General features: G+C 46.6%; 1 protein-coding gene across 1 annotated transcript in view; it reads right to left on the minus strand.

Annotated features, from left to right (window-relative positions):
• The window catches only part of DUSP10 (dual specificity phosphatase 10), a 24,653-nt gene extending 10,253 nt beyond the window's left edge, over positions 1-14,400 (minus strand). The window contains exon 1 of the mRNA XM_008936226.1: positions 13,566-14,400. Coding sequence (XP_008934474.1) covers positions 13,566-14,358 — 793 coding nt within the window. The 5' untranslated portion in view covers positions 14,359-14,400. The remainder of the gene's footprint in view (positions 1-13,565) is intronic.
• Positions 14,401-15,299: the final 899 nt, after the last annotated feature.

Below are 15,299 nucleotides of genomic sequence, written 5' to 3' on the forward strand. Positions count from 1 at the left end.
CTGCTCCTGCCACGACTGCGAACAGCAACACAGTTTTGACACACCACAGCCTGCAGATGCGGCATCTACATTCAGACAGAACACGTGGCCCTGCGAGACAAACAGACCTTTTATACAGCTTCCAAAGCTCTTCGGGCAGATTTCTGGATCCACTCATCCTCGATTACAATGCCATAAAGCCACCTCAAAAAAAAAAAAAAAAAAACGCCACAAACCAAACCCGAAGCACACGTGCACATGCGCAACAAGAGCGGAAGTCCCAGGATGCTGGGGAGTACCAGGAGAGAAGTTGTTTGAGCTGTAACTTCTCCTCCTCTTCAGCTGCTGGGCTCTTGCACGGGGGGCAGCAGAGAATTTGGCAATGCTGGGGTGCCAGTCACCAAAAGCTTCACTCAGGAAGGAAGCCAAGTTTTAAAACCTGCCCTCAGCACATGCCCTGTCAGTACCAACACAGCAAGCTGAGCCCCTGCGGCTGCGTTTGAGGTTGAAACGTTACAGTGAGCATCTGGGGCAGGGGATGGAGCCGGTCAGACAATTGGTGCCTATCCGTTTAAGATGACGCTTTGAGTTTGTGCAAGTACAGCCTGTTCCTTTAAACCTGTGACCTCATTTATTTACATTACTGCAGAAAAGCACTGCCAGAAGCAACAGCTGATGACAGTCTCATGTATTTTTCCACTAAGACAACAATTAAACTGCTTCTGTGTTATTAATGAGCAGATGACTTTGTGTCAAGTTAATTCAAAGTGCGGGATGCCTTAAGGTTAAGCAAATCCAACTTCAGCATGTGAAAAATAGAAGTCAGGTACTCCTCAGATGTCTCACCCACCTTGGTCCTGTGCCCTTCCTCAGCCTGGCAGGACGGCCCAGGACACATGGCCACCCCCCTGCCATGCCACCATCAGTGCCCAGAAGTCCTGCTGCTGGGTGGTGTCACCAATGCCAGCATTTGGGCTACTCCTGTGTCGTGGGCAAGGCATGCTACAGACTGAAGCACCATGCTTGAGGGAGATGCACTTACCTTTGAGCACTGTGCTTGGTTATCTTTCTTCCTTACTATCACACATTCCTCCCCTTCAGCTCAGGCTACAGTCCCCACTGGCTGCAGCAGGTAGGTAGCATTGCCTTCCTTGTGCTGACCTTCATGTGACAGGCTTACAGAGGGCTGAGGCTGGCTGAGCTTACTTGGAGGCAATGCCTTGTCCCCACGTCACGTCTCTGGTAGGACTGCTTTCCCACACAAGCTGGACTGGTGAGCTCCAGCATGGAAGTTTCCCCAAGGGACACCACTCCCCTGTGACACAGGTACACTTTCACAACAGCAAATCCATCACAGCTTGCTTTCTTCCCCCAAGGAAAAAGGAGCTGTACAGGTTGAAGCAGAATTCAGCCAGTATAGGCCAAATCCACTCCCAGGATGTGGACAACCACACAAATCATCTCTTCATACCACCAACAAACACAGCCATGTCTGCAGAAGTTCATGGCTGTGCACAAAGGTTCTTTTATCTGGGCCATAACCAAACCAAAGGCCCACTACCTTATTTCCAACACCACCAGATGACATGGAAATAGTAAAAGCAGGAGAAAAGCACTTAACACTCCCAATTTCTTCTGCAGCACTCCCTTAGCCTCAAGCAGGAATAGGTCTACTAGGTACCAAAGGCACAAGCAGGGAGTGTGGAGGCACTGGGGCTGCACCCCTAGAGCAGGAGAGGTAAGAGACAACCTTGTAGGGGAAAATCTAGCCATCACACTTTCTCACAGCTGTTGCTGGCACCACATTAGCCATAGCAAAGATGGTTCATGGTGCATACTGGGGATCATTCTCTGTTCATCCTGTGGTAATGAAAGAAGGGATGCTTAAATTTCCTGAACAACACTAGACTGCCACTTTCCTTGTCCAGGCAGGGCTCTACTTACTCTGGGGAAAAGTCGTGCTTCCCACACCTCTTCTGGAGCAACAGGGGCAATCCAAGCAGGTCATTGTAGGAGCTTTCCTACTCTCCAAGTCTTTCACTTCACCACGGCTGCTGCTGAGCAGTGTGCAGGGCTTGCCCTCACTGCTATAGAAAGCTCCATATGGTGGAAAATATTGTATTTGGCCCACATAGCAGGAAACTCAGATGAGAAGGGCAACTTCCTTCTGTCAAAAGGGGTGGGGACCTATCAGGCCACACTCACCCAGGTGACATTAGGAGTTGCTCCTTTGATTTCAAGGAAATTGTGATTTGGTATTTTTTGTTTGTTTTTAAAACACTGGAGGGAGATTTTTGTGAGGTCAAGCACACAGAGGGCAGCCATCCTTCTGGAGTACAAGACCACAGTGTCACCAGGACCACTTTACACATTACCATCCCTGTTGTTAAAGGGGTGAGAAATAATTTTTCATCCATTTACAATATAAGTATCTATAATTACCTCAACAACCCACACTGCCCCTGTTTTCCCAAAATCAAAGGCATAACTGAAAGCTTTTCTAATTTTCCTGATTGCTACTAGCAAGTAGAGTAGGTTTGACTTTCTGGTTCCGTGAGCCTATTTCTTACCTGTCCGCAGGAGGTTCAGACATTGCCCACATGGCATTCAGCATCAGCCTTGCCACAAAAGATTAAGCTTTAAACAAACATGAAAGAGTAAACATAGTTCACAAAGAACAGTTTCCACCTCCATACACTCAATCTAATCTCATCTGTCCCTCTAAATTGAGCTGCCAACGGCACTTCAAAAAAGGCAAAACCTTGCATTCCAGAGAACTTGCAAGGTCAGTTTTTTTTCCATGTGGGAACTACCCCAAGAGGTCGGCTTGCACACAGCTTCTGGCCTGGAGGAGTTACAAGCACATCCTTGACACAACTGCGTGGAGGTCCCTTTAAGAAGTCAAGAGCATGATGCTGGATAAGGAGGAGAGGTTTCCCCCCAGCACCGAGGCGTGTGCATTTGCATGTTATTTCTAATCTCCTCTCACCACAGCTCACACCCCTTGCCACAGCACATCCTCTCCTCCTGGTCTTTGCGATCCCTGCTCTCATCTACTTTCATTTTGTGCTTTGACACCAGGCACAGCACAGCTGTCTGTCCCAGGGACATGCTGGAGGGAGGCAGAAGAAAGATGGATGAAAGTCCCTTCCCCTGACAGGCTGTGCCAGAGACCCTGGTTGTGCCCAGCTCCACTCTCAGCTCCTGCCATTCCACCACCACCTGCCTCCAACCACTTTGTCACCCCCAGTGCCTCTCATACCTCAGCACATGACTTGTTTCTTTCCACCATCAGCTCTCACCCCTTCACTTTCTTCTTCTGAGGATCACTAGATCATCCAAATTAGTTCCAGTTTGAAATTTTTTTTTTTTTAAGCATGCTTCTAGAGAACTTTTTTTTTGTGTCTTAAACTTAATTTTTCCCTCAGACCCTAAGTTTTGGATCCAGGCCACCCACACAAACCCAACACATCCCTTCCTTCACCTTCCTCACCAGCTTTTCCAAGAGATGCCACTAACTTCTGGACAAGCTGGTGGGTAGTCCAGAAGCCACTGCAGATACTTCTGGGCTAGATCTATGAACTCAAGACAGTGGTTCCAGCATGTAACTGGAAATCCCCTGATGCTGAGTGCAGCATCTGCCCATTCAAAAGAAGAAGAAAGAAAAAAAAAGTATTGACAGGAAAATAAACCACATGACATCATTCTTCAAAGGGCTGCATTATCCTTGGGGAGCAGTCAGAAAGGTGAAAGAAGGTCTGCTCTCTATTTTGGTGCAAGGATTAAGCTATACAAGAATGTCATTAGGAATATGACAAGAAACCCCACATCCCAAACACACTAGGGTGACAATTCTGCAGCCACAGACAGAGGTTGGACTTGCCCTCCCTGGAGGGCAAGCGTTTATAGCAGAAACTCAAAATTAGGCACATTACAACTTCTCATAGCAAAAGTATGCGTTCCCGGGGGGATGTAGGCTAACATGAAGTCCAATTAAATAATCACTGGAAATGTCAGTGTAAACCCTGAAGGAATACATACTTCTACTGTGAAATGCTCCCACTGGAAATCATATTAACAAAAAGGTCATCAAGAAATGCTAAAGCTATGTACAAAGGAGGCAGGGGAAGCGAGGGGGGAAGGAACAGAAACTATTTTAACTCAATAAAGATACCACAAATGGTTTTATATTGACAAAGAGCTATGAGGCTGTTTCCACAGAGGTAGAGCAGACCAGATTTGCCCAAAACAACAGGTTTGTTTTCGTTTGGTTTTTAACCAATTCTCTCCCTGCCCATCACCAAGTGCATCCCTCAAGCAACAGGCCCACTTGGGCTGGAGAGAGCCAGCAGCAGGTGTGAGTGCACAGGAGCATAACAGGGAGGGCTTCACCTCAGCACGTCTGGAGGGGGAGAAGGAGCCCAGCTCTGTGTCAGGCATCTCTAATCCTGGATGCGTAGGAGTGGACGGTTCTGTTTAATTCGCCCGATTTAGAGAACACTGACATTTTCCTGCTTCAGCCATCCATTTATTCACCTCACCCTTTTAAGGGCAACCTCATCAAGACAGCTTCTTTCTAATGACAGAGCACGCCACTTTGTTTCTCCTGAGGATGAACACGGGCCCTTTTCCAATACAAATCACTGCTTCTCCACATCAGAAACACCAGTAACTTATGCAATAATACGAAAGTAAAACAGGGTGCTGATACACCACCATTTGGGAGTGCCATCTATTCCTGCTGGCCCTTTTTAAAGTGAAGAATTTCTATCCTTTGGCTAGAAGTAATAGTAATATCTGGCTCCGATTTGACACTTTCCAGCATCCAGCAAGATATCTCAAAGCACATGAAGAAAACTCCGAAAAAGGTTATTGTCCTGACATATCCCAGTGCCACACTGTCCTGAAATAAAAGCAGCAGACTACTGGAACTAGCATGGTGCAAGCCAGCCCCCACTCCGAGACAAACTTCATGGCTAACCCTGCCAGCACTTAAATCACAGTCCTAATTGTCAGGGAGGCAAGGCTAGACTCTAAAAACCCCAAAGGGCAAGAGAAAGTTGAACCAGTTTACTTCCATATACTCCAGAGACAAGGGAAGAAGAACAACAACAAAAAAAGACATTTACAGAATCCAGAGCTAAGCAGCAATGAAAGAAGGAATCTCTTCAGCCACATCAAAACCAACCTGGGTCTCCTTGTGCCCACAGGCGAGTTAAAAGTAACATTTCCCAGGAAGGATAAGCACCGTGCTACCTTGCAGGACTACCACCTATGAACCCAAGATTAACCCCACATTAAACTATCACATTAAGTGGCTTTGTACCTAAAACACGGCAGCAAACTCTAAGCAGCAGCAAAAGGCTTATTCTTAGTTTTCATCAACTTATCTTAGCAGAGACCAAGAGTTAGAGCCCATCACCAACACAGCACATGTCAACTGCTCCAACAGCTTTTGTCTGAAAACACAATTGGTCAACTGCTTACATATGGCAGAAGCTGGCAAGTTATCTTCTGTTTTCCAAATCTTTAAGACATTGTAAAAAAAAAATAAAATAAATAAATAAAAAAATTCATGTGTAGACAAAGAGTAACATTTGTTCTTTTTATTATGTTTAATTAGAAGCAGTTCTGTTGCAGTGAGTCAAGCAGGAATTAACCCAGGCATGCTGAAGACTTTTTAAAGCTAGAGCATAGTATAAGAGTTGGAACCAACATATTCACATCAGTTTATTGTTCTCTTAATTTTCCCAGTTTCCTCCTTTAAAGCCATTATCTTGGAAACAGAGTGATGCATATGTGCAAAGCAGCATCTAACCCTAGTAAGAGCAGCAGCTCCCAAGTTGTCCCACCCCCTGAGCATATTCACACCCCCCATGACATGCAGTGGCTGGGGACAGCCCACTGCAGGGACACATGGGCTGGCTGGACCCCAGCCAAAGGAGCTGTGGGTGTAGTTGAGCTAGACAAGGCTAGTATTGCCCCAGGCAGCAGCACTGGGAGGCTCATTCCTTCAGGACAAGAGCAACGAGGTGGTACCCAGACCTAAAAGGTCTCAGGTGCTCTCCACAGATGTGCTCAGGTCTCTCTGCATGCCCTCACGGGGACGTGCTCTTAGGGGCACCACTTAAAACAAATGCCAGGAGGTAAGCTTGTGCCCCTTCTGGATCTTGGTCTCTTCACTGGGAGCAGAGCTTTCCTTCAAAAAAAGGAGGTAAGCTGCTCACCCAAGCAGAGAAAGATTGAAAAATTCAGTTTGTTTTCACAAGAGCAAAAACCACCTAGAGGCAAATCAGAGCCTACAGTTTGCCACTTTAGCAAAAATGTACTGCTAAGGGAAGAGGGGGAAGAAGGTGCTCCTAAATCCATCTCCCACTTCCTGCAACAGTAGCTGTGTTCTTCCAGGGCACCACCATGACAGTGTCTGAGCATGGGTCAACCACACATAACACTGATGGCAACGAGAGATGAGCTCAGTGTTACAAGTGGTGCAAAGGGCAGAAAAAAGAAAACTCAGACTGATTGATTGTCCAAGGCCTCACAGCAAGTCTGTTGTGTGTGCTTAGCCACAGAGTAAGAGAAAAACCATTGCACAGCCTTGGCCCTGAGACTGCCCTGCTATCTAAGCACAGAGCTACCTCTCCAGCCAGACAACCCCCTTTCTGCACCACACAGGAGAGAGGCTTTCTTCTCCCATCTCCCCGTCTACTTCAAGCCCTAAAATGCTGCTGTACAGTTCCAGAATCAGGTCTGAGACCACCTTCTGGAGGGACACGTGGTCCTGGGGAACCAACATCTTTCAGACCAAGGGAGGACATGCTGAAACTAACCTCCAGTAGGCTGAGAAGCTTCCGGATGTGAGGTTGCCTTAATCATAAGATATTAATTGAAGCAAAGAGTTTCCTGTACTAAGAAGTCACAAGGCATGAAGAGAAACCAACCCTGCAGCTTCACTACTGAAGCTGCTGGAACACAGAACAAGGATCAGTCACCCCACACAGAGATGAGTACCCCAAGACTTTCCATCTGCAGAAATAACCCCATTGAACCTCTCCATGCCTCCTGCTTACAGCAGTTCCCCATTCTGCCTCTACATAGGGCAAGTTAAGAGCCAGTCAAGACTAGTTGCCAACTCCAAAGGCACTGGGGCACGTGAGCTTCATCCCTGTAACCATCGATACTCATTGGATCAGGACCAGAAGAAAGGCTGTCAGCTGAAGCAAGTGCAGTGATCAAGACAGCACCTTTATCCAGCCTCCCCTCAACAGGACACTTCATCAACTCTAACTTTTAGGAGAGGAGGGTAAAGGCAATACCCATTTTATCCACCTCTCTTCTTTAAGCCCCAGCTTACCAAACATCTCTGTGATAACAAGAAACTAAAAAAAAAAAAATTAACTTCTACAGCACAGAGGAGTTTAAAAATCACTGAGAACAGCTTCAGGCAAGTACCTAGAAACAAAGCTCCAGGCAAACAACCACTTGCAATAATTCAGGTCAGCCTTGTGATTTCTGTAGCCAGCACTCTCCCAGGCCCACCAGAGAGTTCCCAACAAGGTCAAGGCACCACACACTCCTACCTTACATGCAAAGGGACAAAGCACTAGGTCATCTTCACATATTACTATAAATCTATTTCGTTAAAGAGAGTCTCTTCTATGGCCCTCCAAGCCCATATTAAATATTTGAGAAATATTTCCCTCCTGGTTGGCTGGTAAACATGCAAAACAGACAAATGTTAAGACTGCGTCCATGCTGCTCCTATTTACAGGATTTCTTCACTTCAGAGTTGCTTACATAAATAAACTATTTAATGTGGTTTTTCACAGAGTAAAGAGAGTCACAGCTTAAAGACAAGTGGCTGATACCTGCTTCAAACACATCTTAAAGCCAAGGTAATCTCACTGAGAACTCTTGTGCTCCCCCAAGCATAGTAAAAACACTGGCTGCTGCTTTTGAAGGAAAACAACCCATGTGTAGGTTTATAAAAAAGTTCTACCCATCCAGCACCACGCAAACCTCAAACACAGCTACTCTACCACCTGGAGCCTCTCAGAACGGCTGGGCTCACCTTAGGAATAAAGGGCCAGAAGACACATCTGCAAGCAAATCTGTAAAGATTTTCTAGTAAAGGGTCTCCTCTCCAGCAGGGTAAAGGTAAGGGCATCACACGAGGCACTCAGCTAATTACAACCCAACATCTACCTACCAGAAGCATTGCAGGGGATGCTCCCCCAGTTTAAACAGAACTGGAGTCAGATTTTTCTTTAAAAGCATCAGAGATATTTGCCTAATGTAACAGTTTGCTTCTTGACTCTTAGTTTGGTTTTCAAGGATATGTTGAAGCTAGAGAGCTAAAAAAAAAAAAAAAAACCAAACCAAAAAAAAAAAAAAAAAAAACAAAAAAAAAAAAAAAAAAAAAAAAAAAAACAAACCCCAAAAAAAAAAAAAAAAAAAAAAAAAAAAAAGTCAAACAAAACCCACAACCAAAAACCCCTTCCTCTTCCTCTTTTTCCAAGGCAGTGTCGTTGCTCTCTTCCTCTCAAGGACCACTCAAATATTTCAGGCACTGTGCGAGCCAGCACTTCAGACTCTCAGATGCCATCATCTGGGAGGAAATGCTACACTTTCCATTACCATTGAACAGGCAAAGTGTACAGACACACTCCTTTGTAGAAGGATCTCCTCAAAGTACAGAAAAGACTGTGGTCTCCAGACATAGTATGGCCCCAATTTATCTATGTGCAAAAGGTCCAGGCACACAAAACACAACCCATTTTCAAGTGTTACAGAAAATATAATATTATCTATTCCAGCTTTTTTAAGCTCCAGCATCCAGTCTGAAAACTGAAAGTGAAATCTCTCAGCCCTAATAAAGCCAGCAGAATTTTTTCCCCAGTGACTGATGGGGCCAGATTTGCTCTGCAGCACAGAGGGAACACACTTTAGTTTTAACCAGACTGGACGCTTTGCACACATTACTTAACACTTAAAAATACACATTTCCCTTTTACAACCATGACCTAATAATTATTCAGTGGAGATCTCTGGTGGAAATAAGTGCCAGGCACGTGTTTTGTTGGTCAGCTGGATTTGTTGACTATTGTGTCAAGTTTCACTCTCAAATACACTGGTGCAGTGTAATCCAATTAGGGTTTAAAGTAACATCAACACTGTTAAATTATATAATTAATAATTAATGATGTATTTGCAACAGATTATGACCAGGTCAGGTATTCCAAAGGCAGTCAATCGTAGTGTTTTACACAAACATGGGACAACACAGAATAGGTACTTATTCCTTTTTTAGGTGTCTCAGTCCCTCTGCAGTTGTTTCAGCTTCGCTGCTACGCAGCTTCAGCGTGGAAAGAGATCTGAAGCTATTCTTAGATAGTGGCAGAAAGCATGAAGTGGTTTGCTGGCAGGTCATACACTCCCTGCTATAAAGAGAGCGAGTCACTTCATTTATTCCCCTGTTAGATGAGCAGTGAGAAGACTGAAAGCCAGAGCGTAAATAAGCTGCTCAGACCACGAACAAGAACACAGAAGCAACCAGTTGTTATCACCACCAGCCGGTTGCTTCCCATCCCCCTCACAGCAGTCTAGCCATCAGTGTACAGCACAAAGAGGGGGGAAGAGAACTATTATTTACCACATTACTTTTTGCACCTCCGATTTTTAATTTGGTGTTCCCCTGAAGCCAAACACAGAAGCCTCTAAAAACCAAGCCGAAGACTTTAGCATGTTCACAAGGCTCCTGGTGCTGGGGCTCAAAGGGAGAGGAGGAAGAGCAGGATGAAGACAATACCAACAGACACCAGCCAGGGAGACAAAGGCAACTCCTCTTGTGTTAAAAGCTGTTGAAACGTGTTGGCACAGTTGCTTCAGTTTTTCATTTTTGTTTCATTTGTATATTTAAGTTAACCTGGAAAAGAGATGCTCAACTCCAAAGCTAAACATTTTATTCTGGGTAAAAGAATACTCCTCATGTGAATGCAGATCAATTTCCCACTTCCTACAGGTCTCTGTAGCAAAGTCAAGCACACAAACCCCCAAGACTTCAGACCACTTTTGCTACAAGCTGAGGTGCTCATGAGAGGCAAAGATGCCTCACCATTATTGTGTTATCTACAAATAAAATAAGATTAAACAAAGAGGACATCTATAAAAGTAGAGGAAAAATAAAGATCTGATTTTCTGTTCTCATCTGTTCTTTTCTTTTTTTCTCCCACTTCCTTATCACTTTCTTTCTCTAGTGCCTATAAATATGTAGTGATATTGACCACATTTCCTCTAGGACTGCAGTAAACGTGATATGCAAACAATTGGCACACAGAGGGACATGATTTAGTGGTGGACTTGGCAGTTTTAGGTTCACAGTTGGACTTGGTGATCTTAAAGGTATTTTCCAACCTAAATGATCCTATGAATTGGGTTTGCAGGAGGGAAAGGGGGACAATCCTGGCAAGGAGGACCAGGGCTGCTGAGCCACCTCAGAGCCACACTGCCACGCTCTCCCTTCCCCAATTCAGCAACAGCTTTGCCATTGGCCTCAAGCAGAAGGGATGCTGGGCTCACATCACTGGTTTTAACTCCTCTTCCCAATGCCGATTAATTAAAAAAAAAAAAAACCAAACCCATACATATGTAATAGCATCCACAGAAAGGCCTTTAGCTTTCAAAAAGCATGAAATACCACTGTCTAGTATGAAGGTGTGTGGGTACAGTGGGGCAAACACAAAAACCATAGAATCATCTAGCTTGGACAAGACCTTTAAGATCAAGTTCAACCAATTTCCTATTTTGTATACAAACAGCTCTGACAGCTTAGGCTGCTAGAGGCCATACAGCAGCACTGTAAAGTACGTGATTGTTTTTGTGTGTAAAAATAGGGATTTATGCCTGTCTCAAGTGCTGTTGTGCCTCATGAACAAAGGAATAAGCAAATCTTTGCTTCTAAAGAGCTTAAATCAAAATTATGCAAATGCTGCATGTTAAAGGAAGCAGCAAAGAGAGGCATGGATAGGAAGAAACAGAGGTCTTGAAATCCCTCCGTGCCACAGCATACGTAAGTCTCTCCCAATGCTCTTTTCTCACAGTGCTAGTTTATATATTGAGCTGCTATATTAAAAATAAATCAGGTCATCTCTAACTTGAGCCTAGTAAGATACCCCATACATACATTTATCTATAGGTCACAGTCTGGCCTCTGGAAACAGCACAGAGCTTCTCTGCTGCTCGAGCAGTCCCGGGCACCTAAAACCTAACTGCAGGCAGGGCCCCATGGCTGCCCCAGCAGGCTGGCAGCCAGAGCTGTAACTGGACCCCCGGCTTGGCCGCCTGGATGCGCCCCACAACGCGACACCGTGCCACGAAAACGGCAGCGCGGCCGCGGGCTGACAGGCAGCACCAAACATGGAGAAGGTGGCACCGGATCAGGGGGACAAACTTGGACGGCCAGGCTAGCAACCAGTGTTTGCAAACACAACACGGGGGATCAGATGGGCCAGCAATAAATTAGGACTGGACTGCAGCGAGCGAGGGACATGGCTAGAAATAACAGAGGCAAAGAGGGCTCCCCAGCTACCCTGGCTCCATTTCGGTGCTTGAAGCCAGTGGTGGGCACATGCCAGCTCCAGGGCTCCTGAAACATGATGGAACAAGGGTTATCTGACAAGTGAAACTAAGGGATGTGCACTTCCAGCATGGCTCCTCCTGCCCAGACACTTGACCACAGCCTTCCTAAACTCTGCTCTACCCTACGCTCCACTCCAAGTGACCCCAGCTTGAGCCCCACTTCAATGCAGGGGAGGAGCTCATTGCTACACTTCCTCAGGTGAGGTCTGCTCTGGCCCAACCGATCACACCATCCAAAAAGCAGAAGCAGCCCAGGTCCTTTGTCTTCTAGCCTGCTTCCAGATCTGCTGGCAGAACAGTTTAGGGAGGGAATTTCTGCTCAGGTCTTCAAGGCAGGTGCTAAAACCCAAGAAGGACCCAAGTGATCCCGCAAGGACTCAGTTAAAACCAGCACAGCATCCAGAGGAAACAACTGGGAGCACCGGAAGGTGGGAGAAGGGGATGCCCACAACCTGTCCATGGGCCCAACAGTGGCTCTGTGGCTCCATCTCAGCCAGAATCTTACTTCAGGTAGTGAAAAACTGCCAGTTTAACGTGCATAGAAGCTTCAGTGTTTTCTGAGAAACAGAGGAAATAAACACCTTCCACACCACACTTTTTTGAGGATGGAAAGTCTTGCAGACTACAGCTATTAGCTAGTTGTAAGGGCTATACAACAGAACCATTACCACCAGAAATGCAGGACTTCAGCTGTAACCTCACCTTGCAAAGCACCTCCTCTCCCCCTTTTAAAGATGAAGGGCACAATCGTGACCTAAGAGACTTAATAAAAGCATACGGTGAACCTGTAGCAAGCATCAGCCCAAGCCCAGCATGACCATACACTTCCTGGGAGGAAAGAGAAAGTTCAGTGCAATTTTAAGCCTCCACAGGACACTCCCACAGAGGAATATCTTGCAGGACCCTTTGCTCCTATAAAGCTATGAAACTAAACAGAGGAAAGGGGATAAATCATCAGCCTAACTCATACTCCTGCCCCATGGTGCAGGTTGGAAGTAGTAAGCTGTACCGAAAACTAGAGCGAGTTAAATACACACAGTATGAGCCAAGCAACAAATCCTTCCATAGCTTCTCTGTGCCACAGCCAGTCTCTGCCAACCGTGCCTCTGAATGGCATAAACATCCAGGGGCAAAGGGGATTCAGCCCAGAGCACAGCATTGGTATAAACCAGAGCTAAAGAATAAAGTGAAGAAAGGGAGGTGTCCTTGGATGCTGCCTTAATTGGTGGAGCTCGTTTCCCCCAAAGCATAAAGGGATAGACCAACCACTACATTAAAACAGGAGCCTTCACAGGAAAACCACAAGCATATATAAGCACACCCACACCTGTAAACACAACACTTCCAGATCACTTTTTAGACAAAGTATCTTCCTCTGTCCATTACTCCGGCCCCATACCATCAAAACAAGGCTCGACTGCTCCTCAAGTTTTGCTGACTGGTCCATGATGCAATGACACAGACCAAGCAGCCTCCCTCATCTTTACTCCTCCTCCTTTCTACTGTCTCACTCTCCATCTCCAGCACCTATGAGTTCAGTTTTATACAGACTAAAATAAGGCTCCTAAGTAAAGGTCAGTCTGACAGGCTAAAAGAGAAGCATACTCTCCTGGACCTCTGCCCCTTGGGCTATAAATACTCAGAGCAAGCACTGGGGGAAATTCTTTGTCTGCACAGACAGACACTAGGAAGCACGTTTCCTCCTGCTTCCCGTTCCCACCCCCTCCACTACTCAAGGACAAGAGTAAGGGAAAAGCAAGTATCTCCCTGCCTCCAGCTCCACAATTTGTCCACAGAAGGCACTTGCTTGGCCACTGGCAACTCGAGGCACACAGGCCTTCCTAGAGCGAAACAAGCTCTTCCAAAGTTCAACCATCAGCAAGGCTGACACCAGAGTACGCACACTGCAAAGCAAACCATGAGACCACGGGTGGGCAAAGAAGGGTTACCTTTTAGGACTAGGGGTTCCTTGCCTTCTCGCTTGAGTGACTCCAGCACTATGTGGAGTGGCTGGGAAGGCATTACTCTGCTTGGCTCATTGGTATTCTCATCATAAACTACGATTTCTTTGGAGAAGATCCTCTTGAAGGAGTCCTTGCCTTCCCGGCAGGAGATCAAGTCCAAGACAGTGATCTTGCCTTGCTGGAGCCTTCTCCGGCTGATCTTGTCAGAACAGTTAATATGGACAGCCCCTTGAATGTGGCTCTTATTATACTCCATGAATGGCCTGCAGTCAATGATGACAGGCCCTTGGTTCTGTTGGTGGCTCTTGCTGCATTTGGTCATCTTCTTCGCCAGATCGTTGGGGTAGATGATTTTGACGCTGGCAAGCTGCTTGGTGGTGCCTGAGACAGGGCTCCCCACCCCGCCCAGGGGGCTCAAGCTGCCGGCGTTCTCATTGCTGTTGACCATTTGGGTGGCAGGGCAGGTGGTGGAGGCTCCGGCACTGGTGCTCGCTTGAGTCTGGGCCTGAGCGTCCTTGTCGTATGTTGCCACAGTGCAACAACTGGCACTGCTGCATCCACAACTCAGGGAGCGTGCAGAGCCGTTAGATGAGGGCATATACGTGAGATTAGCAGTCTTTAGGGACACGACAGCTGTGCCAAGAAGACTGGAGTGGCTCTCACCAGCAGAAGAGGCAGATTCAAGATAGCTAGAGTCTAAACAAAGGTTGAGATCCTGAGGTCGCACTGGCCTCGAAAGTGCCACTACTACCCTGTCGTCTAAAGGAGATGGAGGCATGAGGAGGCTGAGCACTAGCAAGCTAAGAAGAACTCAAGATCACCCTGCAAAAGAAGAAAGGGAGGGGGAATGAGAAGAAGAAAAAGGTGATGAAAACAGAACACGAAATCACATAAGCCTACAGATAGAGCAGCCTACTTCTCCAACACCCACTATCCACGTGTATCAACCTAACAACCCCTTCTGACAGCTACCAGCTCACAGGAGTTGCTAAAAACCCTTTTCCAATCCCGCAGCAAACACTTCAGCAATCCGCACGTGCGTGGATGGCACGCGAAGCACAGGCGGCTAGCCCGGGACTGAGCAGCTACACCCAGGAGGAGGCATTTGTCTGCACGCAGATGGTGCTGAGCTATTCTGAAACCCCGGGCTGCAAGGCATGCAACTGATAACGACAGGGAGGCACGTTCTCTCGATCCCGTTGCTTACTGCAAGGAAAGCAACTACTGGGCTGACTCTACTACTGGGAGGAACGCACAGGAGCTGAATGTGTCAGCGGTGATACGCAAATTTTCCAGCAAGCTGGAATAAAATTAGCTTGTGAATAAATTCTCTGTGATGGTTACACACTTGAACATGTAAAGCTGAGCAAAAAAAACACCCAGGAAAGTTAAGTTCGGGAGATCTTCCCAAAAACTGAGCATGTGCCTTGCACCTTCATCCCGCCTGTCAGAGAAGTTAATGCAGCCCCAGTTAAACCCCCGCTCCAGGCCTCAGGAAGGCTGCTGTCCTCAGAGGCAGAAGTTCCCTCCTCCCCAGCACATTTCACAGCTTCTAGAAAGAGGGGTCCCCTCCTCCCCAACCAAGGTCACAGCCTGCCCGACCTCCGCCTTGCCATTTACTAAGGGAGAGCACAGAGGATTAGAAATCCCGCTTTACACTCAGGAGGGGAGAACACAACCCAATCACCTACGAAAGCTCAGAGCCTCCCCCTCCCCAAA

The sequence above is a fragment of the Merops nubicus genome, unplaced genomic scaffold, assembly GCF_000691845.1.
Source record: "Merops nubicus isolate BGI_N331 unplaced genomic scaffold, ASM69184v1 scaffold19462, whole genome shotgun sequence".
Taxonomy (NCBI): domain Eukaryota; kingdom Metazoa; phylum Chordata; class Aves; order Coraciiformes; family Meropidae; genus Merops; species Merops nubicus.